The sequence below is a fragment of the Pseudorasbora parva genome, chromosome 23, assembly GCF_024679245.1.
Source record: "Pseudorasbora parva isolate DD20220531a chromosome 23, ASM2467924v1, whole genome shotgun sequence".
In the NCBI taxonomy this organism is placed as follows: domain Eukaryota; kingdom Metazoa; phylum Chordata; class Actinopteri; order Cypriniformes; family Gobionidae; genus Pseudorasbora; species Pseudorasbora parva.
In genome coordinates this window covers 34669908-34688641 of record NC_090194.1, presented here as the reverse complement: position 1 = coordinate 34688641, position 18734 = coordinate 34669908, and the positions used below count along the sequence as shown (strand labels likewise).

At 37.3% G+C, this 18734-nt stretch overlaps 1 protein-coding gene across 2 annotated transcripts in view; it reads right to left on the bottom strand.

Moving 5' to 3' along the window:
- ttc28 (tetratricopeptide repeat domain 28) overlaps positions 1-18482 on the bottom strand; it is a 347257-nt gene extending 328775 nt beyond the window's left edge. For both annotated transcript variants that reach the window (XM_067433880.1, XM_067433881.1), the window contains exons 1-2: positions 18221-18482; positions 1889-2176 (exon numbers count right to left, since the gene is read on the bottom strand). In XM_067433880.1, the coding sequence (XP_067289981.1) occupies positions 1889-2176; positions 18221-18250 (318 nt within the window). In that variant the 5' untranslated portion in view covers positions 18251-18482. The remainder of the gene's footprint in view (positions 1-1888; positions 2177-18220) is intronic.
- Between the last annotated feature and the right edge of the window lie 252 nt (positions 18483-18734).

Genomic DNA, 18734 nt, shown 5'->3' with positions numbered 1-18734 from the left:
TTACTCCAGTCTTTAGTGTCACATGATCCTTCACTAATCATTCTAATATGATGATTTGTTCGTTGCACAAGAAACATTTATTACTTTTGAAAACAGTGAAATAGAAATCATTCGTAATGTTTTTGCCGTGACATTTGCTCAACTACGTCCTTGCAAAAAGGTTTTTTCAGATACTAAATGCAAATCATGGCAAAAAAATACACTTTTTATGCACGATATGCACTCAAGCTCACAAAAGAATAACAAAAAAATGTTTGCAATTCAACAACACAAGTAGAAATGAATGCAGCAGTTTCTCACTAATGCTAATAAAATGGCCAAATATCAGTCCACTCTATGTATAACTAGCAATGACTGAATTCAACAAACATAGGTGATCTATTAAAACCTGGAATTAAAATGTAACGATCCAGAACCACAATTAATTATATAAAGATTGTAAATCAAACATGCATGTTATGTAACAACTACATCACTGAATCCAACCAATTAAAATCTCACTGTAATTCATCTATTTTAACACTTTATGCTTAAAGCTGTGAGCGCGCACATACAATAGTAGAAAAGCCTGTGAAATAGTGTTGTTTGCTAATAAGTCCATCACAGCGAGCCCTTTTAACGTTGCCAAGAGCAGACGAGCCACTACTGTGATCATTTTTCAGACGCTGACTTTGCCGTGATGCTCTGCTGTGAGTGCCTGTTAACATCACAGCTGAGAAATGTTAAGCTAAGAGGCCATTTGGCAAAATCTCAAGCTCTCCGCTCGATGTACCTGCAATGAATGCTAAAGAAACCAACAAACAAATAAAGCCTGGACCACAGCGATGATCTCTGATTTTCCGAGCGGAGGAATAAAATACTTTTTGTCTCGTTTTCCAGTACAAATATCTAAACATTATTAAATCAAGACACTTTTACTTTACTTTTATTTTACTGAGTCAGGCCTGTTTAAATTGTACCTTAAAGGGGTGGTTGCATGCGATTTGACTTTTATAACTGTAGTTAGTGTTTAATGTTGCTGCTTGAGCATAAACAGTATCTGTAAAGTTACAGCGCTGAAAGTTCAATGCAAACGGAGATATTGTCTTTTAAAGTTATGGCAGTTTATTGCCTACAAAAATGGCCGGTTTGGACTACAACAAGCTTTTTCTGGGTTGGTGACATCATAAACCCTCGCTAGTCTCCGCAGATGTGACTTCTGCCCGTAATGGGAAGGGGCGTGGCTTCCGGACAACATGTGCTTGGCACTTCAGCCAATAAAAATACAGGAAACTACATTTGGCCATCTGACCAATCTAAGACCATTGCGTTTTTCTGGAGGGATGGGCTTAATAGAAGCAGGAAGCAAACGAGCCGTTCAAACGACAGTGGAGACAGCGGTGTGGAATAAAGGGAGAATAGAAGAAAAATACGGCGTTTTTAAATAAAAGTAGTATTAAGACATGTCATACTGCGCCCCATTAACACAACCAAGCCTAGAAAAAAAACACGGAACCACCCCTTTAAACATTACTTTTTTAACTTTCCTGTATAATACATAAATTAAATTAAATGAAAATTAAATGCGTTTATGCATAAAACCAGAAACAAAGTCCGTCAGTGGGGTCAGAAATAAAAACTTAAATCAAAGGGAACTGCAAGGTCATTTTTCTGACCCCACCGACAAGATATTTTAAGCAAAAACCAAACTCATATGATCTTATTTTATATTATATATTATGTTAAGAAAGATGTTATACAAGATGTTTTATATTATATATTATGTTAAGAATATTAAGAATGTTTAGACATATTTACCGGAAAACAAAACGTGAAGAAAAGTGTATAAAGCACATGAGGACTGAAGAACGTTTTCACGAATGATACGAAGCCCCGCCCACAAACTCACCTTTGGCCATTTCGGGTTGAGCAGGCGTGCTTTGACTGCGTCGTCCAGGGCGGTCTGGTACTGGCCCAGTTTGAGGTGGGCGGCTGAGCGGTTGCTGTAAAGGATGCAGTTCTGTGGGTCGGCACGCAGAGCCTCGCCGTACAACTTCACGGCGGTCTGGAAGTCTCCCAGCTGGCAGGCCTCGTTGCTCTGCCGCACCTTCTCCATGAACTCTGCCTTGCTGAGGCCCGGGCCCTCGGCTGCAGCGTGAACAGCCCTGCCCAGCGCTCGCGGTCCAAACAGACCAAACTGACCAAGAAGAACAGAGACGCATTAGTGGATGCCTATTTCAAAGATTTTAAAAATCCTGAAAAGATATCCTGTTTTCTATATAAAAAAAATATGAAGCAGTAAGACATTTTCAACATTGATGTAATAAGAAATGTTTCTTTAAATCATCATATTAGACTGAATTCTGAAGGATCATGTGACACTGAAGACTGGAGTAATGAGCTTTAATCACAGGAATAAAAACTGTAATAAAAAAAATAAGATTTCACAATTTTACTGTTTTTATTGTATTATTGATCAAATAAAAGCAGCATTGCTGAGCAGAAGAGACTTTTTTTTTTTAAACATTACCACCCCCAACATTTTGAACGGTACTGTACAAAATACAAAATTCGGAAACTAAACTCCAAAAATGATTTGATTAATTCATGACATTAACACGTGATGATGCCCACATTTACCTTTTCCACATTCAGCAACATGACCAGCCATGAACAACATTTAGCCAATCATAACAGGAGTTATTTGCATAAAGTCTTAAAGATACAGCAGCAAAAACAGTTGGTTTAAAACTACATGTTGGAGAAATGGTGATAAACCCCTTCAGGTGCATCGTGATTGACTTTAGTGTACTTGAGAGGGAAAAACAAAACACGACACATTGAATTAAACACGATGTTGTTGACTCATGCTAGTTCAGTCGTGTTTAACATGTAGCAAAGCAGATTTGCAGGGTTTTAGGATTATATTGGCAGGGTCAAGCACAAAGCGATCGCAGAAGAAACCTTTCTTCTTAATCTCCTTCAGAGTAGAAGCCCTTGAAAAAACATAAAACTCAAAAGTACAACCTGTCTGAACGGCTCTACGAACAGAACGTCTACTAGATTAACACAAATGAACATATATAAAGACCATGACGATTTTAATATTACCCAACAGACACATTTCAAAAATATGCCTGATGTGATATGATAGCTAATACTACAATTGTCAATGCATTTATAATGCTTATCACAATACATATTGTTCCAAGACTATTATGTAGAAAAGGAAGAAACTAAGGGAGGAATCAAAACTGTGCTCGATACATACATGCATAAATGTTCATTTGAGCAGATGTAATCCAGCAACTCTACCGTTAAAATGCTTGGGATTATGTTTTTGAAATAAGCCTCTTCTGCTCACCATTATTACAATTTAAAACATATTTTTTTATTATTTAAAAATATTTTCAAATGTAGTTTATTTGTGTGATCTAAGCTGAATTGTCAGCATCATTATTACAGTCTTCAGTGTCACATGATCCTTCAGAAGTCATTCGAATATGAGATAAATGTTTGACTAAACATTAGTCGACGAGAAGAGGCTTAGCTTGGAATATATTTATGCATTATAGATTAATTTATATTGATAAATGCTAATTATCTAATATGGTCGTCACAACATTCATGTCTAATTTAAATAACTGCAAAGAAGAACTTGACGGAAAATGGTCAAAATGGTTCATGACATTAATTTATTGAGCCAAAGCTAGTTATTTCACAATAACATCATATAATCCGTTATATATTGTGTCCGCACACAATACTAGCGTCAGGCCGCACTCATTGTTTTGGTTGTGAGGTCGATTCCTCAGGGAAACACACACCAGTGGCTCCTGCTGACTTTAGAGAATGCAGGAAATTTATGACTAGCCACCTAAGAGCTTCACATCTGGAGAATTCCCAAGAGCGACAGGGAAAAACAGGGAGGGGATGGAGATGGAGAGAGAGAGAGAGAGAGAGAGAGAGAGAGAGAGAGAGAGAGAGAGAGAGAGAGAGAGAGAGAGAGAGAGAGAGAGAGGAGAGAGAGAGAGAGGAGATGAGAGAGAGAGAGAGAGAGAGAGAGAGAGAGAGAGAGAGAGAGAGAGAGAGAGAGAGAGAGAGAGAGAGAGAGAGAGAGAGAGAGAGAGAGAGAAAGAGAGTGTAAAACGGCAGGCGAAGAAATCGACTCCAGCCTGTAATCTCACACACAGGCCACACCCCTCTTCCCTTCTGCAGGAATTCTGGGATAGCACAGCAGGATAATTACTTCCAGAGAGGCCAAAAGGAAGAGCCGGAGCAATAGAACGAGAGAAGGAGAGGAACGAAAAGGACAGGAAGCGCATCAGTGGGAAGAAAAAGAGGCAAGGAAATGTGAGAGAAACTGAAATGTTCTACCATTTTACAACATTTAGCCATAAAGCAACTGACCGACAGAGAGAAATACAGAGACAATTATTTATTCAGCACCCTCTGAGAAACTCTAAAGCAAGAAAATACATTCATAAAGAGAAAAAATATAGTTTCGGTGCAAAGTTTCTGTACACCCTGAAACGCCTCCATAAGTTTTCTTCCTGGAACATGTCACAATATTCCTCATTTAAATAATTAATATGCAGAATAAAGGGGCGTGGCCTGGTTGAGTTTATTAGTAGTGTGTTGAGACTGGCGGTTATAGTAAGGGGCGGGACATTTCCCACACACGCTTTGAAGTTTCTGACCAATCTCAACACACTGCTTCAGCCGACCAATCAGGGCACAGTGTGCTTTTCAGAAGGAGGGGCTACATAAAGACAGGAACTAAACAGAGCGTTACTGACAGACTGGGAAGAGAGGAGCCGCAACAAGGGAGAATATGAGGAAATAATCAACAATCAAGCATAAAAACCTGTTCTTGTAGAGCCCAAAAACAACATCAGGACTTTATCTAAGGCTCACATTAGGCCTGGGCGAAAAATCGATTTAATGAATTAATTTGAATTTTTTGCTGCGGGCGATTTAAAAAATAAGTAAATTGAGTTATGTAATGCCGCATTTTTGGCTCCGCAGAGTTTCCGTAGCGTTAGTTTCACATAGCAGTATGGCAAGGGACAACGACAACATCATAGCACACACGAAAAAGCAACAGAAAGCGACAACATGGCTAACGGTGAAAGCGGGAAGTTAGTTCCCAAGAAAGGAATAAAATCATCTGTTGTTTGGAACTGGTATGGGTTTGCCGCGACAGACATGGAGTTTTTTCTGTTTTTGGTTTGAAAAATGTAATGTATTCATGCCATGTCTCCCTGTATGTTGTTGCATTGTTTGAGCTAGATACTATGAAAATTGTCACTGTCTAGTTTTCCTCAGATTTGAAAGTATTGTTAATGCTTTAGGAAACGGTGCTACTCTCAAGGTGAATGTTTGTCTCCTTTTAATCTAGACTACAAAGTATGAGTTAAAACACAGCTGGGACTTTGATTCCAAGAGGGTGGTCATTTATTTACTATTCATCCCAGAAATGGCGGTTACATTTGTCTTTCTTTTGATTAAATAAAAGCAAAATTTGCTTCAAGTTGTCTGCCGTTTGTACTTATAGCTGTCCTTAATAAGTAGGGGCGGAAATCAGAAAAAATTGATCTGAAATCGAATTAAAAAGAATAAAATTGGAGCTTTTATTTTTAGGCCATATCGCCCAGCCCTAAATCACATCTGTCCTTCATCCTATCCATTTCAATCCCAGAATGCCTTGCAAGTAAGCACAACAAAAACATGAATCCAAGATGGCAAACATTTTTGATGTTAATTACAAATTATATTCTTGGTTTCTTTCAATAATTCAATTTTGATCCTGTGTGCCTTATTTCCCGGTGAATGGTATATATTTTATATAGATTAAAGTACAGTATATCCAGTAGGGATGCAGCGATATGAAAATTTCGGCTGATAGGATAACCGATAATTCTTTATGTTTGAAAGCCGATCGACGATACATTGGCTGATAAATCCAAATCCACATTTTTTATTTCATTTTTGAGAGCCTGATTACAAAAACAAAAGTCTCCTCATTAAAAGCCATGTCCCAAACACACAATTAAGATGTTCTCATTATAATTTTATGTAGTCTATGTGACAGACTTGTGCTGCGCATTTGGCTCAGAACTGTATTTTCCTCTTTTGAAGTGATTCCAATCATATTTCAAGCAATTCAAACCCGTCATGATGAACAATGAACATCTGAAGTGTCTCAGCTGAAGGAATAATACATTATTATTTATTGGCTGCCCTTTGATTGTCTTTTTTTTAACATTTAGTTCCCTAGTGTGGTTTGAACTTCTAGTAAGTCTGGCAAAATCTACATCCACCCCAACAGGGCCAGACACAGATAACAGCGTTAGGCGTATTTATGTTGGCCGCTGTCTATATGGGCAGATAATGACAGCCTTGGTGGAGGTAATTCTGAACAGACAAATTTGGACCGCACCAGCGCAAAGATGGAGCCGGTGGTCATCTTCATCTTCAGCTGAGACAACAGACCTCACCATGTTAATCAGCACGAGAACACGTAACATATGAAACACATGTCCAACTCCAACTTCACTCAACAGGCCAAAAATAACAGCTGTAAACTGACCACACACATAATAATGGACATGCTGAATGTAGTCATGCTCCAGTCCTCAGTGATCTCTGGACACGGGCTAATTCTATTAGTGTCTTGAGTGATTTGATTGATTATCATTGAGTCTAAATGGCCGGAGAATATCAAGACGGCACCAAATCTGAGCCTCAGGTTGGTCAAAACACAGACCACTGCCAAATACCCATCTTAAAGGTCCATTCGTCATGAATACTTTTGAGTCATATTATAAAAATATGACATTGTCCTTTTGAAATAAAAGAGTTGAATAGACTCTATGCACGAACTTTGCTTACGTATTTCCGGTAGAATCTCAGACCGCGTCTTTACTTCCGCATAGCACATTCTACAGCGAAGTGTACTACCGGCAAAACTCATTCATAAACTTAGTTTGACAGCGATTTATAATTTAAGTATTATGTTATATTACACACACACACACACATATATTATAGTATAGTATAGTATAGTATATAGTATAGTATAGTATAGAATAGTACAGTACAGTATAGTATAGTATAGTATAGTATAGAATAGAATAGAATAGAATAGTACAGTATAGTATAGTATAGTTAAGCATTAACGTCATTCACGGTAATCGCGGGAAGCTCTTGTAAACAGCGAGTGTAATTTGCCATCATCTCCACCGAATTCTTCACACAGGCGCAGCACCGGAAGTAGATGGGCGGGCTGAGACAAAACGCGGAAGTGATCGTGCATAGAGTCTATTGCAGCAATGTCTTAATTTGAAACTTTCTGATAAATATGAAACCACATGACCTCATATTTACACATCAACAACGCCTATTTGGTGTGGACATTAAGTAAGGAGATATAGTTATTTAATAAAGTCTCTCTACTATTCATTTTTGGGGGAAAAAAAAGTAAATTCCCTTCACGAAGGCTGCATTTCTTTGATCAAAAATATTGAAAAAATACAGTAATATTGCAAAATGTAAAATAACTGTTTTCTGAATGTATTTTAAAGTGTTATTTATTCCTCTGATGAAAGCTGAATTTATCAACATTACTCCAGTCTTCAGAGTCACATGATCCTTCACTAATCATTCTAATATGAGGATCTAATGCTCAAGAAACATTTATGATTATCATCAATGTTGAAAACAGTTGACCTTCTTTATATTTCTGTTTTCAGGATTCTTTAATGAATAGAAAGCTTAAAAGAACAGCATTTATTTGAAATTGAATGTAAGTTTACTTTAATTCACTCTTGTAAAATAATATTTATTTCATTTTTTAATATCAATAATTCTAAAAAATGTATTTTATGGATTTAGTTTTAATTATTTTAATCTTAAAGGTGCACTATGCAACTTTTCGTCCACTAGAGGGCGCCTATTCTAAACAAATGTGTAGTTTGATGACGCCAAGTGTGAGCGCAGTATCTTAGGACATGTGGTCTTCACCTCACAGCCGGTGGAAAATAGGACTCGGACAGAAATCATGTTCATGGATGCGGTTATTAACGTTACTGTAGTGTGAAGCAGAGCTGAGCACGGCCGCTGGAGCGATTGTTATACAAACACACGGCTGGCGAGTATTTTGTTATACAAACACACTCAATGGCGAGGACTTTTATTATGACGGGACGGGACACAGTCGCCGGGCGCCTGCACTGATCCGCTCTTCTGGTTATGATTATGAGGTAATGCAGCTCTGTTTATCATATTAGATACATTTAAGTGTGTTTAAAATGATGTTATGACGTTACTCTGTGCGTTCACTTGTTCACACTGCTAAGAGTAAAGCGCTCCTGCAGATTAAAACCAAGGGTAACGCAGATATGACGCGATTGACAGGCGACTCCCTCAAACGCTATGCTGACACGTACCGGTCCGTAGTTAAAATAGCAATTTTCTCACAATTTACAAATAGTTGGAAACATCTGGATATTGTAGGTACTCAACTGAACAAAATATACAACACTGGCCAAGTGGTTTTTGGATATTTTACTGCAAAAATACTACATAGTGCACCTTTAATGACATGTTATGAACTAAACAGCTTGTAAACATTTTTTTAATAACCTGTTAACAATGACAGTATTATGCAATCTTTTAAGACATTTTTTTAAGCATAAGCGTTCTTTAAAACTGAGCCAAGAAAGCTAGGGTACTAAATAGTATAAGTCTTGGAGTCACGCACTAGCTTAAGCAAAGCTTTAGAAATGATTGGGAGCGCTAAGACGTTCTCCAGGTATTATAGACCTCTGAAGTAATCTATAGCAAAACAGAACAATAACCCAGTATCATTAACAATGATGTTCTGGCCCTAATGATCCATAATCTAAATCTGACCACTGTTATGCACCATTATAAACACAGGTGCAATGGACACGAGGGACAATGCTTTAAAAGCATGCTGATAACCCAGTGTGTGTTTGTTATTAACAGCACAGGGTCGGTCAGAGGAACACCGGATTGTCCAAAGAGGTGTGAAAATTGATTTGGGGAAAATATATAAAGGTTGTTCTTCCCGTCTGATCAGTGCTCACTTCAAACAGCTGAGCGGATGCTAAAGCTCAAACTACTAAACTAAAGGATAACAACAAGACCTTTAAACCGTCTAGAGCCAACATGTGAGTCACTCATACACACACACACACTAGTTATGACCCTCATAACTAAGAGTGAATCTCACAAAATCTGTTAATAACCAGTGTTGTGTTAACAGTTGTGTAAATAGTTTTCAATATTGAAATAAAGCTGAAATAAAATAAAATATTACTCGATTAGAAATTCAAGTAATATTTTAAATATATTAGAAATACTGAAATAATACATTTAATTGATGTCCTAAAATGACTAAAACTAAAGCAAAAAAAATGTAAATATAACATGAAATAAACATACACAAAAACAAATGGAAAGTTGCAAAAATTGATATACATACATTTAGTTCAAGTACTAAAATTAATCAAACTGAAAATAAAATAAATAGAAAATATTTTTTAAAAAAAACATAAAAGTGACAAATATGTAATACAAAAATAGAAAAATGTGGGGGGGAAACAACATTTTAAAATAAATGTTAATTCAAATTACTAACAAATAATATAATATATTAATTATAACACTTTCAAGAAATGTTTTGAATCATATTTAACTGAAATCAACAGAGTTATAAAATGAACCCTGTTTTCAGCCACGCTAATCAAATGAATTAATTAAAATTAAGTTGAAAATCCCTCTCATTGGTTGGAGCTTATACTGTTTATTGTTTTTTTCCCATAGTGAGTAGCAGAACGTGTGGAGAGAGTGCATCTCTGATGATTATTCTAATAAAAAATCAGCAAAATGTCAAACATTCAAGCATATTTTCATATCCACAAATAAAGCTGACAGTGTTTCTGATTAGAAGAGATGCCCGATGGAACTGCATCCCGGGACATTTCTGCTAATAATACCAATCATGAGAGAGAGCGGGAGTCAGATCAGACAGAATCAGAAATTGATGTTTCTATCAGAAACCCTGGAGTATATTCAAATGATTGTGCTTCTTCCCCTCATATCTCCCTGAGACAAGAGATTTATGCATTTTATTTCTGGAAAAATTCCTCAGATGACGCAAATTGACGATATTTGCGTCGTCAGAGGAATTTTTGGCCTTAGGATAAAGACTACATCCAGCAGAGGGAGCTATTTCCACACGTTTTCAACCCGCGTATGGGGGATGGAGATCACACTCACAGCTCAGCTCGCAGCTACAGGCATTCATGTAAACGGATGCTGAGCAATGTAAGTGTTTTAACTTCTCAAATTAATTTCTATGAAAGTTAAACTTCCAAAGGCATGAACTGAAAACCAAGGTTATTATAGTTTTGCTTTTTTAAATTAGTTTTTATTTTATTATCGTTTTCAATTTTGCTACAAATTTCAGTTTAGTTTTAGTTAGTTTTACAAATGGTTTTGCTAGTTTTAGTTTAGTTTTTATTTTGCAAATACATTTCTATTTAGTTTTTATTTATTTAGTTTCAGTTTTAGTTTTAGTAATTATAGTTTAGCAGAGTTACCATAATGAAGTGTAGAGACCAAATCAAGGTTTTTAATTTCAGCAAAGTTTAATTAACAGATTAGAGTTTAATCTTACTAAACATCCTTAAGTGAAATAACTTGATAAACGAGCATTATTGTTTAAACCCAGGACAGTCTTACAAAACTTGCATAAAGTTGGGTCTTCACCTTTGAGCAAAAAAGCTTGAGTCAAACTATGACCTATACAGGATCTATCTTAAAGAACAAAATAGATGCAACGTAAAATATAAAAGTAAAAATTATAAATTCCAGAAAAACTCACTCATAACAGATGAAATATTGTTACACAATTAAAATCTTATTTTAATTTCTTCAGTAGTACAATGTAGGCTAGCAGTGTCTACACACTGTTTTGCTCTGTGTGTGTGTGTGTGTGTGTGTGTGTGTGTGTGTGTGTGTGTGTGTGTGTGTGTGTGTGTGTGTGTGTGTGTGTGTGTGTGTGTGTGTGTGTGTGTGTGTGTGTGTGTGTGTGTACATGTTTTTCTAGCCTGGTGAGGACTTCAAACTGAATGCACACAGACTCGTGTCACCGTGGGGACCTAAATTGAGGTCCCCATGGGTACAAAAGCTTATAAATCATACATAATGAGTTCTTTTGAAAATGTAAAAATGTAGAAAGTTTCCTGTGATGGGTAGGTTTAGGGGCAGGGGCAGTGTAGGGGGTAGAATATATGGTATAAAAACCATCTATATGGCAAGTCCCCACAAAGATAGCGCACCAGACGTGTGTGTGTGTGTGTGATGGGTAGGTTTATGGGCAGGGGCAGTGTAGGGGGATAGAATATATGGTTTGTATGGTATAAAAACCGTCTATATGGCAAGTCCCCACAAAGATAGCGCACCAGACATGTGTGTGTGTGTGTGTGTGTGTGTGTGTTTGTTGTGCAATAATTGTAAAGGGGACCAATGTCCTCACTTATCTAGTAAAATATTATGATAACTGACTAGTAAGGACATTTGACTGGTCCTCACTAGTTAAAAAGGCTTATAAATCGGCCAAAACATGTTTTTATTTAAATCTATTGTTTTGCACGTTCTTGGGATGGGTAGGTTTAGGGATAGGAATTGAGTTAGGAGATATAAAATATCATTAACCTGATATAAAATCAATGGAAGTCTATGCAATGTCCTCACTTATATAGTGAAACAAACCTGTGTGTGTGTGTGTGTGTGTGTCCTGGCATTCCCTACTTTGTGGGGAAATGTCTCCCCACAGATAATAATATTATTAGTAGTAAATGAGTATGATAACACCTTTGAGCCTGTCAATATTATGCAAACATGAAATCTCAAACGCACAGTAGGCTAGTAACGTTAACGTTATTTGCTAATATAGTTGCTGACTTCTGCGCCTGCGTCTCTCGTCACGTAAGAAACGGCATTCTAAAACAGTGAGCTTAAAAGAAGTTCAACGTGCATCTCATTACCTTGTGTTATTTCCCCTTTCACTGCCACGGACGCATTGATTCTTTGTGAACTCCCGTTTTGGACTGGCGATGTGTTGCCTGTCTGCACGCGTCCGTCACAGGACAGCGGTTAATCTCCTCAGAGATCACTTGACGCGCAGTAGCGCAATAGACACTCCCTCAACCGCCACAGTCAGATTTTCCACCACATTAAATAGGGCTTATTAACAACGAAAACGAATATTTATTTTTGCTAATTATTATTTTATTTCAGTTAGTTTTTTAGTAAGAGTAGTTAGTTTCGTTTAGTTTTAGTTTTTTATTTATTCAGATTTTTAAATTTTATTTCAGTTTACGAAAATGTTTTTTGACCAATAGTTTTAGTCTTAGTTTCAGTTTTCGTTTACGAAAATAACCTTGCTGAAAACGCGTCAGACTGAACACGCGCTGTGAATGTATGTATGCCGCGAGCGCAGTCGCGTTTACCTCAGGTCTCATCACGAGAGCTCATCAGCTCATTCATGAGCGCGGCGACTCGATCGTTATATTGAACACACACGTTTAGTATTTAATTGTCTGTTCTCCAACTCAGTCACAGTAATCCAGTAGCGGTGGCTTTGGGAATGGCCTCTCAGGGCAGTGAAGCATTCTGGGAATTGTTGTCTTTCATCCCCATGAGACAGAAATACATTTTCTGTCTTTTCTCAGTCTAGAAGGCACCAAATTCAAAAATAATTTCACATTTCTACTACAGTAATGACCCAGTTTAAATACAGATTCATCTTCCCAGCGCTGAAGTACCCCTTTAAAATTAATATGACATGTTGTGGTGAGATCGACCCAAAAGTTTGACACACCTAACAAAGTTGATCCCGTGTCTCGCTGCTTCCATGTCTGTCTGCCCGCTCCTGATCCCACCCTCCGTCTCGAGCAGGTCAGGGGGCTGAGGCGCATTCCTGGGAAAATGAAAACAAGCCTCTCCTCTGGCAGGCATCAGGCAGCCGGTGGAGGAGTTGATGCCCGCTCACAAGGGCCCGTGGGGCGTTGACTCGACTTTACAGTATCTGCCTGTCCAACAGCTGTCTGCAGCCTTCTCCTCTGCCCAAAAGCTTTCCAAACCTCTGAGCATCTCACGAACATCTAAAGACTGACCCCATAACACTGCTTCTTCAGTAAAACACAGTAGTGCCAAATGCATCAGCTATGGATGGACACTGGCTTAACCAGACAGATTTCCTTGTTCAACTTACAGCAGGTACACCACCAAACCAGCTAGAACAGCGGTGCAGGTCCATAATATAGTGTATGCAAATAATAAACCCAAGTGAGCATAGTAGGACAGCAAATGATAAGCTTTTAAACTATCCAGTCAAACTCTAAAGAGCTGCATGATTAATCATTAAAAAATATTAATGTGATATTCCTAAATGACGGCGATTTGTTTCAGTCTATTACATGCGTTGCTACTGCCACTGACCCACAGGAAGTCATTTATATGAATCAGCCTTCACAAACAGCCTTTTTAACCAGACAGCGTCCTTATTTCTGTCTTAATTCCAATTATCACAGAAGTACTGGGATAAAGGTTTATAGTTCGGATATATATAGTGATGTCTATTAGCCTAGAAATCTAGACGCACCCTAGCGGCAGCACATTTAATCTGCCCGCGAGTGTCGTCTAGCAACTCTCAATACCCTTCTGAGCTGTAATCGCCTAACTCTGGTCGGGCCAATCACATCGTGTATAGAGTCGGTGGGCGGGGCCATAATGATGACGACCGAGTTGTGTTTGCGTGCTTCTAGTAAACACAGAAACTGGCGAACAGGGGCGGTCTTTCGAATCAGCTTTGACCGCGACTCTGGAAGACTTGGAGTTAAGCTTTTCTCTGAGCAAAGAACAAAGAACGGCACTGAAGTCATTCTTAAAAAGGGAAGATGTGTTCTGAGTTTTGCCGACCGGATACGGCGAATGTTTAATCTATCAACAAGCTCTGTTTCACCTTTGTTGCTCTTGGTTGGTGGTAGCGCTATCCTATCGCGTGCAGAGGGAGTTTGAAAGACAACCGTTTATCCGCCCCTCGGATTGAGCTGTCAATGGTGAGTTTCCAGACCAAACATCTTGATGTATGTCTGGCTTGTCAGGCTAGATGTCTATGGTAGCGAACTAAAAATAGCACATCCCTTTAGTGCCACTTCAAATACAGATTGTATTTAATACATCGTTACACCAGTAGGTGGCGACTGTTATGCATTTATTGAATCATTCATTCAAGAGATTTATTCAAAATCACTGATTCATCTAATAATGAAACAAGTAAAGTCTTTGGCCATTGAATCATTCACTGAAAAACACGAAGTAAAATTTCCTTAGTTTTTGTTTTGCAAGTTTTTGCTTCAGGTTTAAAGGTTCAGAGTGTACATTTTAACAGTATCTAGAATCTAGTTTTTTGAGTAATTTCTACTCTTTATTTGAACAACATAACACTGAATTAAGCCATGTTTTTAAAGTGTATGCTTTACTTAGGAAATCTAAGTAAATAATACTGCATATTGTATAGACAATATAGCTACATAATGTATTTTGATACCCAGACGTACAGAGACCTCGATACTTGGTGCACAAAACACAATAACAGTAACATTCAATGAATAATAGAATGAATGTGTCATCTTGAGTAAAATTAACTCCAGATGGCACAAAACAGCAAATTACTAAACCTTACAACAAAAACAATGATACAATAAATAAAGTAAATACAGCTGAAACCAGTAAAAAAAAGTGTGTTAATTATTCATGCCCAAGTGCATGATGGGAATATCAGCATCAGAAACTGCGTCAATTTTTACATTTTAATTCCTGAATCCTACTAATATAGAATATAGAAAATATACTAATATAGAATTTAGACAAAAGAGAACTGGAGCGCTGCTGGAATCCTTTGCACCCTCTGGTGCTCTTGGAAGGGTTAAATGTTAAAAAAGAATTTGGAAAAAATCCAAGTCCAGACACTCAATAGGATGCAAAAGTAAAAAAGCCTTTATTGGTAGGGCTAAAACATTAAAACACCAACGCGTATCGGCCCATTGGCCTTCATCAGGGTGTTGGTAACAAACAGACAGGATCAAGCGCTACTTATAGTTGCATTGGTTTCAGGTGTGCCACTCTGGCACTTGCAACACGACTTTTGGCCACTCGAGGCAATAGTTCAGATAATGGCTAATGCCAAAAGTTAAATCATACAAATACAAGGTAAAATGGGCCGATACGCGTTGGTGTTTTAATGTTTTAGCCCTACCAATAAAGGCTTTTTTGCTAATATAGAATTTACTTTGTTTTTTTAATTCTTGCCTGAACTAAATTATTTTTTCTGTAGTATTTACTTTACCACAGAATAATTTTTATCAGTGTTCATTCAAATCGATAAAAAAATAATAATAATTCAAATTAATAAAAAAATAAAAAAAATTGACTGCAGCAATTAACATTTTGTCAAAACCTCTAGTACATTACATGTTCATTTGTTCTGTTGTCTAAGAATTGTGGCAGAATCATGATCTCTATTTATACAAAAATCAGGATTTTTTTAGGCACTGAGATTTTGGACTTTGCTAGTTTAGCAAAAATATTAAAACTAAATATTAACTCTTTATTTTATTACACTTCTTCATCTATATATTATTTTGAATTATAATACATATATTTAAAGATGTTAAAAACAAGGTTTTTTTTTTTCTCCTGCACTTATGAAATGTCCAGCAGTAGGCTACTTAATGTACATAGACCAAACTTTACAGAGTTATTCCTGTTATGATAAACAAATGTAAAACTGCATTGGCTAATGTAACATCTGTGTCCTGAAGAAAAATACTTAAGAACATTTTACATTAACATTTTACATTTAATCATTTAGCAGACGCTTTTATCCAAAGCGACTTACAAAAAAGGGGAGAGCAATAGAAGCAACGAAACAAACAAGGCCAACAACCTGTAAGAGCTGTAAGAAGTCTCAGTTAATTAGCACAGTACAGTTTTGAACCAATGGTCTATCAGTTTAAACACAGTTTGGCCAAACTGATGCATATTCTCTAATGCATGATGTTTGCAATCAGGATGCATGTCCGCCTTAAACACTTCCTTGCATTTATAATGCAAGGGTGGAATTTCATTCTCACTGTGGTTGACAATTACTGCTACTAAATATTTCATTCAAGATGATTTTTTACTCTGCCCAAGGAGACTTTGTGCTGTCCCCTGAAACACTGGCCTTGACTGATTCAGTTGGAAATTTTCTCCGCATTCTCCAAGTCTGGGTTCAAAGAAAACACAGGTGCAACATCTGGAGAGTCTGAAAACACCACCAAACATGTCATGGTCTGCTGGGAACGACCACGGTGGAGGTTGCCTGGATGACAGCGTGATGTAACTTTCTTCAAAATCCTGTTTGGTTTTCAACACCTCACTACTGTAAGGTACATTACACAATATGGTATTAGTGTTGCTGACTGACTTTCTTCATCTGGAAATTTTTTTTATTAAAATGTTTGAGAAATTAAATAAAGAAACATGATGCATTAAAGTTAGAGGCACATTTTTTCATGGTTGAATCTCGATAGCAATCAATAATAGAAGTGGTCTACATATTAAAAATTTACCTTTTATGGAAGTCACAGGACCAAAAATTGTTCGTCCAATCATATAGGATGACCTAACTGCTTGTCAGCGCATACCTCCGCGCACCTGATCGTATTATATTCCATATCATAATCAAAGAGTCTCAACTGAAGAAAAAAACAAACAAAAAAACACTGCACTGCCAAAAAGCTCTCTAGTGCCCACAGTGAGGCATTTTCAGCTGGATAAAAAGACATTGGTGGACACACGCCTTAAGCTTTTTTTTTAAGCTACCTTGCTATTGCTAGCCTCTTGCCTACCTTGTTTTTGAGCTCTCACTTTTTTTAGGTGAGCCAATTTGAATGTCCACTAAATGCAAAAGTTTTCTAAAAATTCAAATAAAGTCTTGACAAAGAATTTCTAGTACTGTAATAAAAAAAATGGTATTTGAAGAAAACTGCAATATTTGTTTGTGAAGTACATCTACCAAAAGAAATATAGTGCATGCGCACAACAGACACACACACACACACACACACACACACACACACACACACACTGTAAAGGAGGCAATCAACAAACAAGTACGAACTCTCAAAATCAACAAATACCCAGTGGAGACAACAACAACAGCAGCAGAAGCACAAATAAATTCAACAAATAGTAAATCAATAATCCCATAACAGTAGCCGCATAATTTACTCAAACTCCATTTGATTCACATCGCAAGGCATGCTGGGAGCTCAGCTCACAAACTCTTTTGTGCAATATTGTTCAATATGACATTGTTTGCCTACTAGCTGTACAACTCTGTCAGACTAGTTGAGACAATGTTTAAACGTGTAAATTTACATAAATTCATATTTTTTTTAGTCTCTGTGACTCATGCTGCTGTATATGAGATAAAAAGTTTTGGTTTTTGACAAGAGAGTGGTCCCAGATGAGATGTCAGGACTTAATTAACAGTTTACAGTAATCTTTAATGTAAATTATTTCCATGAAAAGCACAAAAATGACAGATGAACACGTGCAGGGCTTAAGCCTGCAACCTTTGGGTCACCAGCCCTGATATTTCACCACTCATTAGACTATGGCTTTTCACAAAGTGCCTGATGATGTCTGTGATGATTACTGACTGACTGTAACTTCTGATCTTTTCTAGTCTCCGATGAAATTTCAGGACACCGGCATTATGAAAGTCTTTGCAGTCTTGTCTAAGTTTAACTCAAAAATAGGGGAGGCTACAGTGAAAATGTAGTCAATTAAACCACTCCATGCAAACACACACTGTAACTCTATTAGCAGTAACAACAATGACATGTAACTCAATAACAATGTAAAGTTACATAATAACCATATTTATCTATAAAGAGTGATGGAAAGAATCTAATACATTGATCCGCATGTCAAATTTGACTTTTTAGTAGCCTGTGTGTGGCTTTGCTAAAGCACGCCAACAGGAAAGCCTGTCTTAATGAAAATACACCGCAATAATAAATAAACTTTTCCATCACATTGTTATACAACACAATCAAGTCTCACATTCCACACTAGCTGTGCGTTTATTTACCTTTTCGCGTCTTGTTCCTTGTTTCTCCATCCTGTCCTACTTTAATATCCAAACTGTTTCAAACTTTCATCCCATGATACTTCACACGATACGAATTCATGAGAAAAAGCCTCGACTAAACCGTTTTCAGAGTCAGATTGTGTGTTGATGCACAAATGGGCTCATGCACAGCGCTTGCAGAAACGCTCAGCAGTTCTTCAGAGAAAACAGTTATTCCAGAGGAAAGTTCGCCATGTTTTTCTTCTCTCTCTCTCTCTCTCTCTCCTCCCGGTAGAGGCGGTTCAGATGGTTTCAGTAGTTCAGGGCTTCAGTTACTATTTATGAGATCAGACGGGAGTTGAGTTACCTACCGCGACTAGTTAGGCCGAATAGGTGCATAGCTACTTCACTGACTGGCATCTTTCATAGTCTGTAAAATTATTGTATGACAATATAAACATTGACTGACCATTAAAATGCAAGCCGTTTACAATAGCGCATCGATAGAAAAAATAACGGTTATTGATTGTAAACC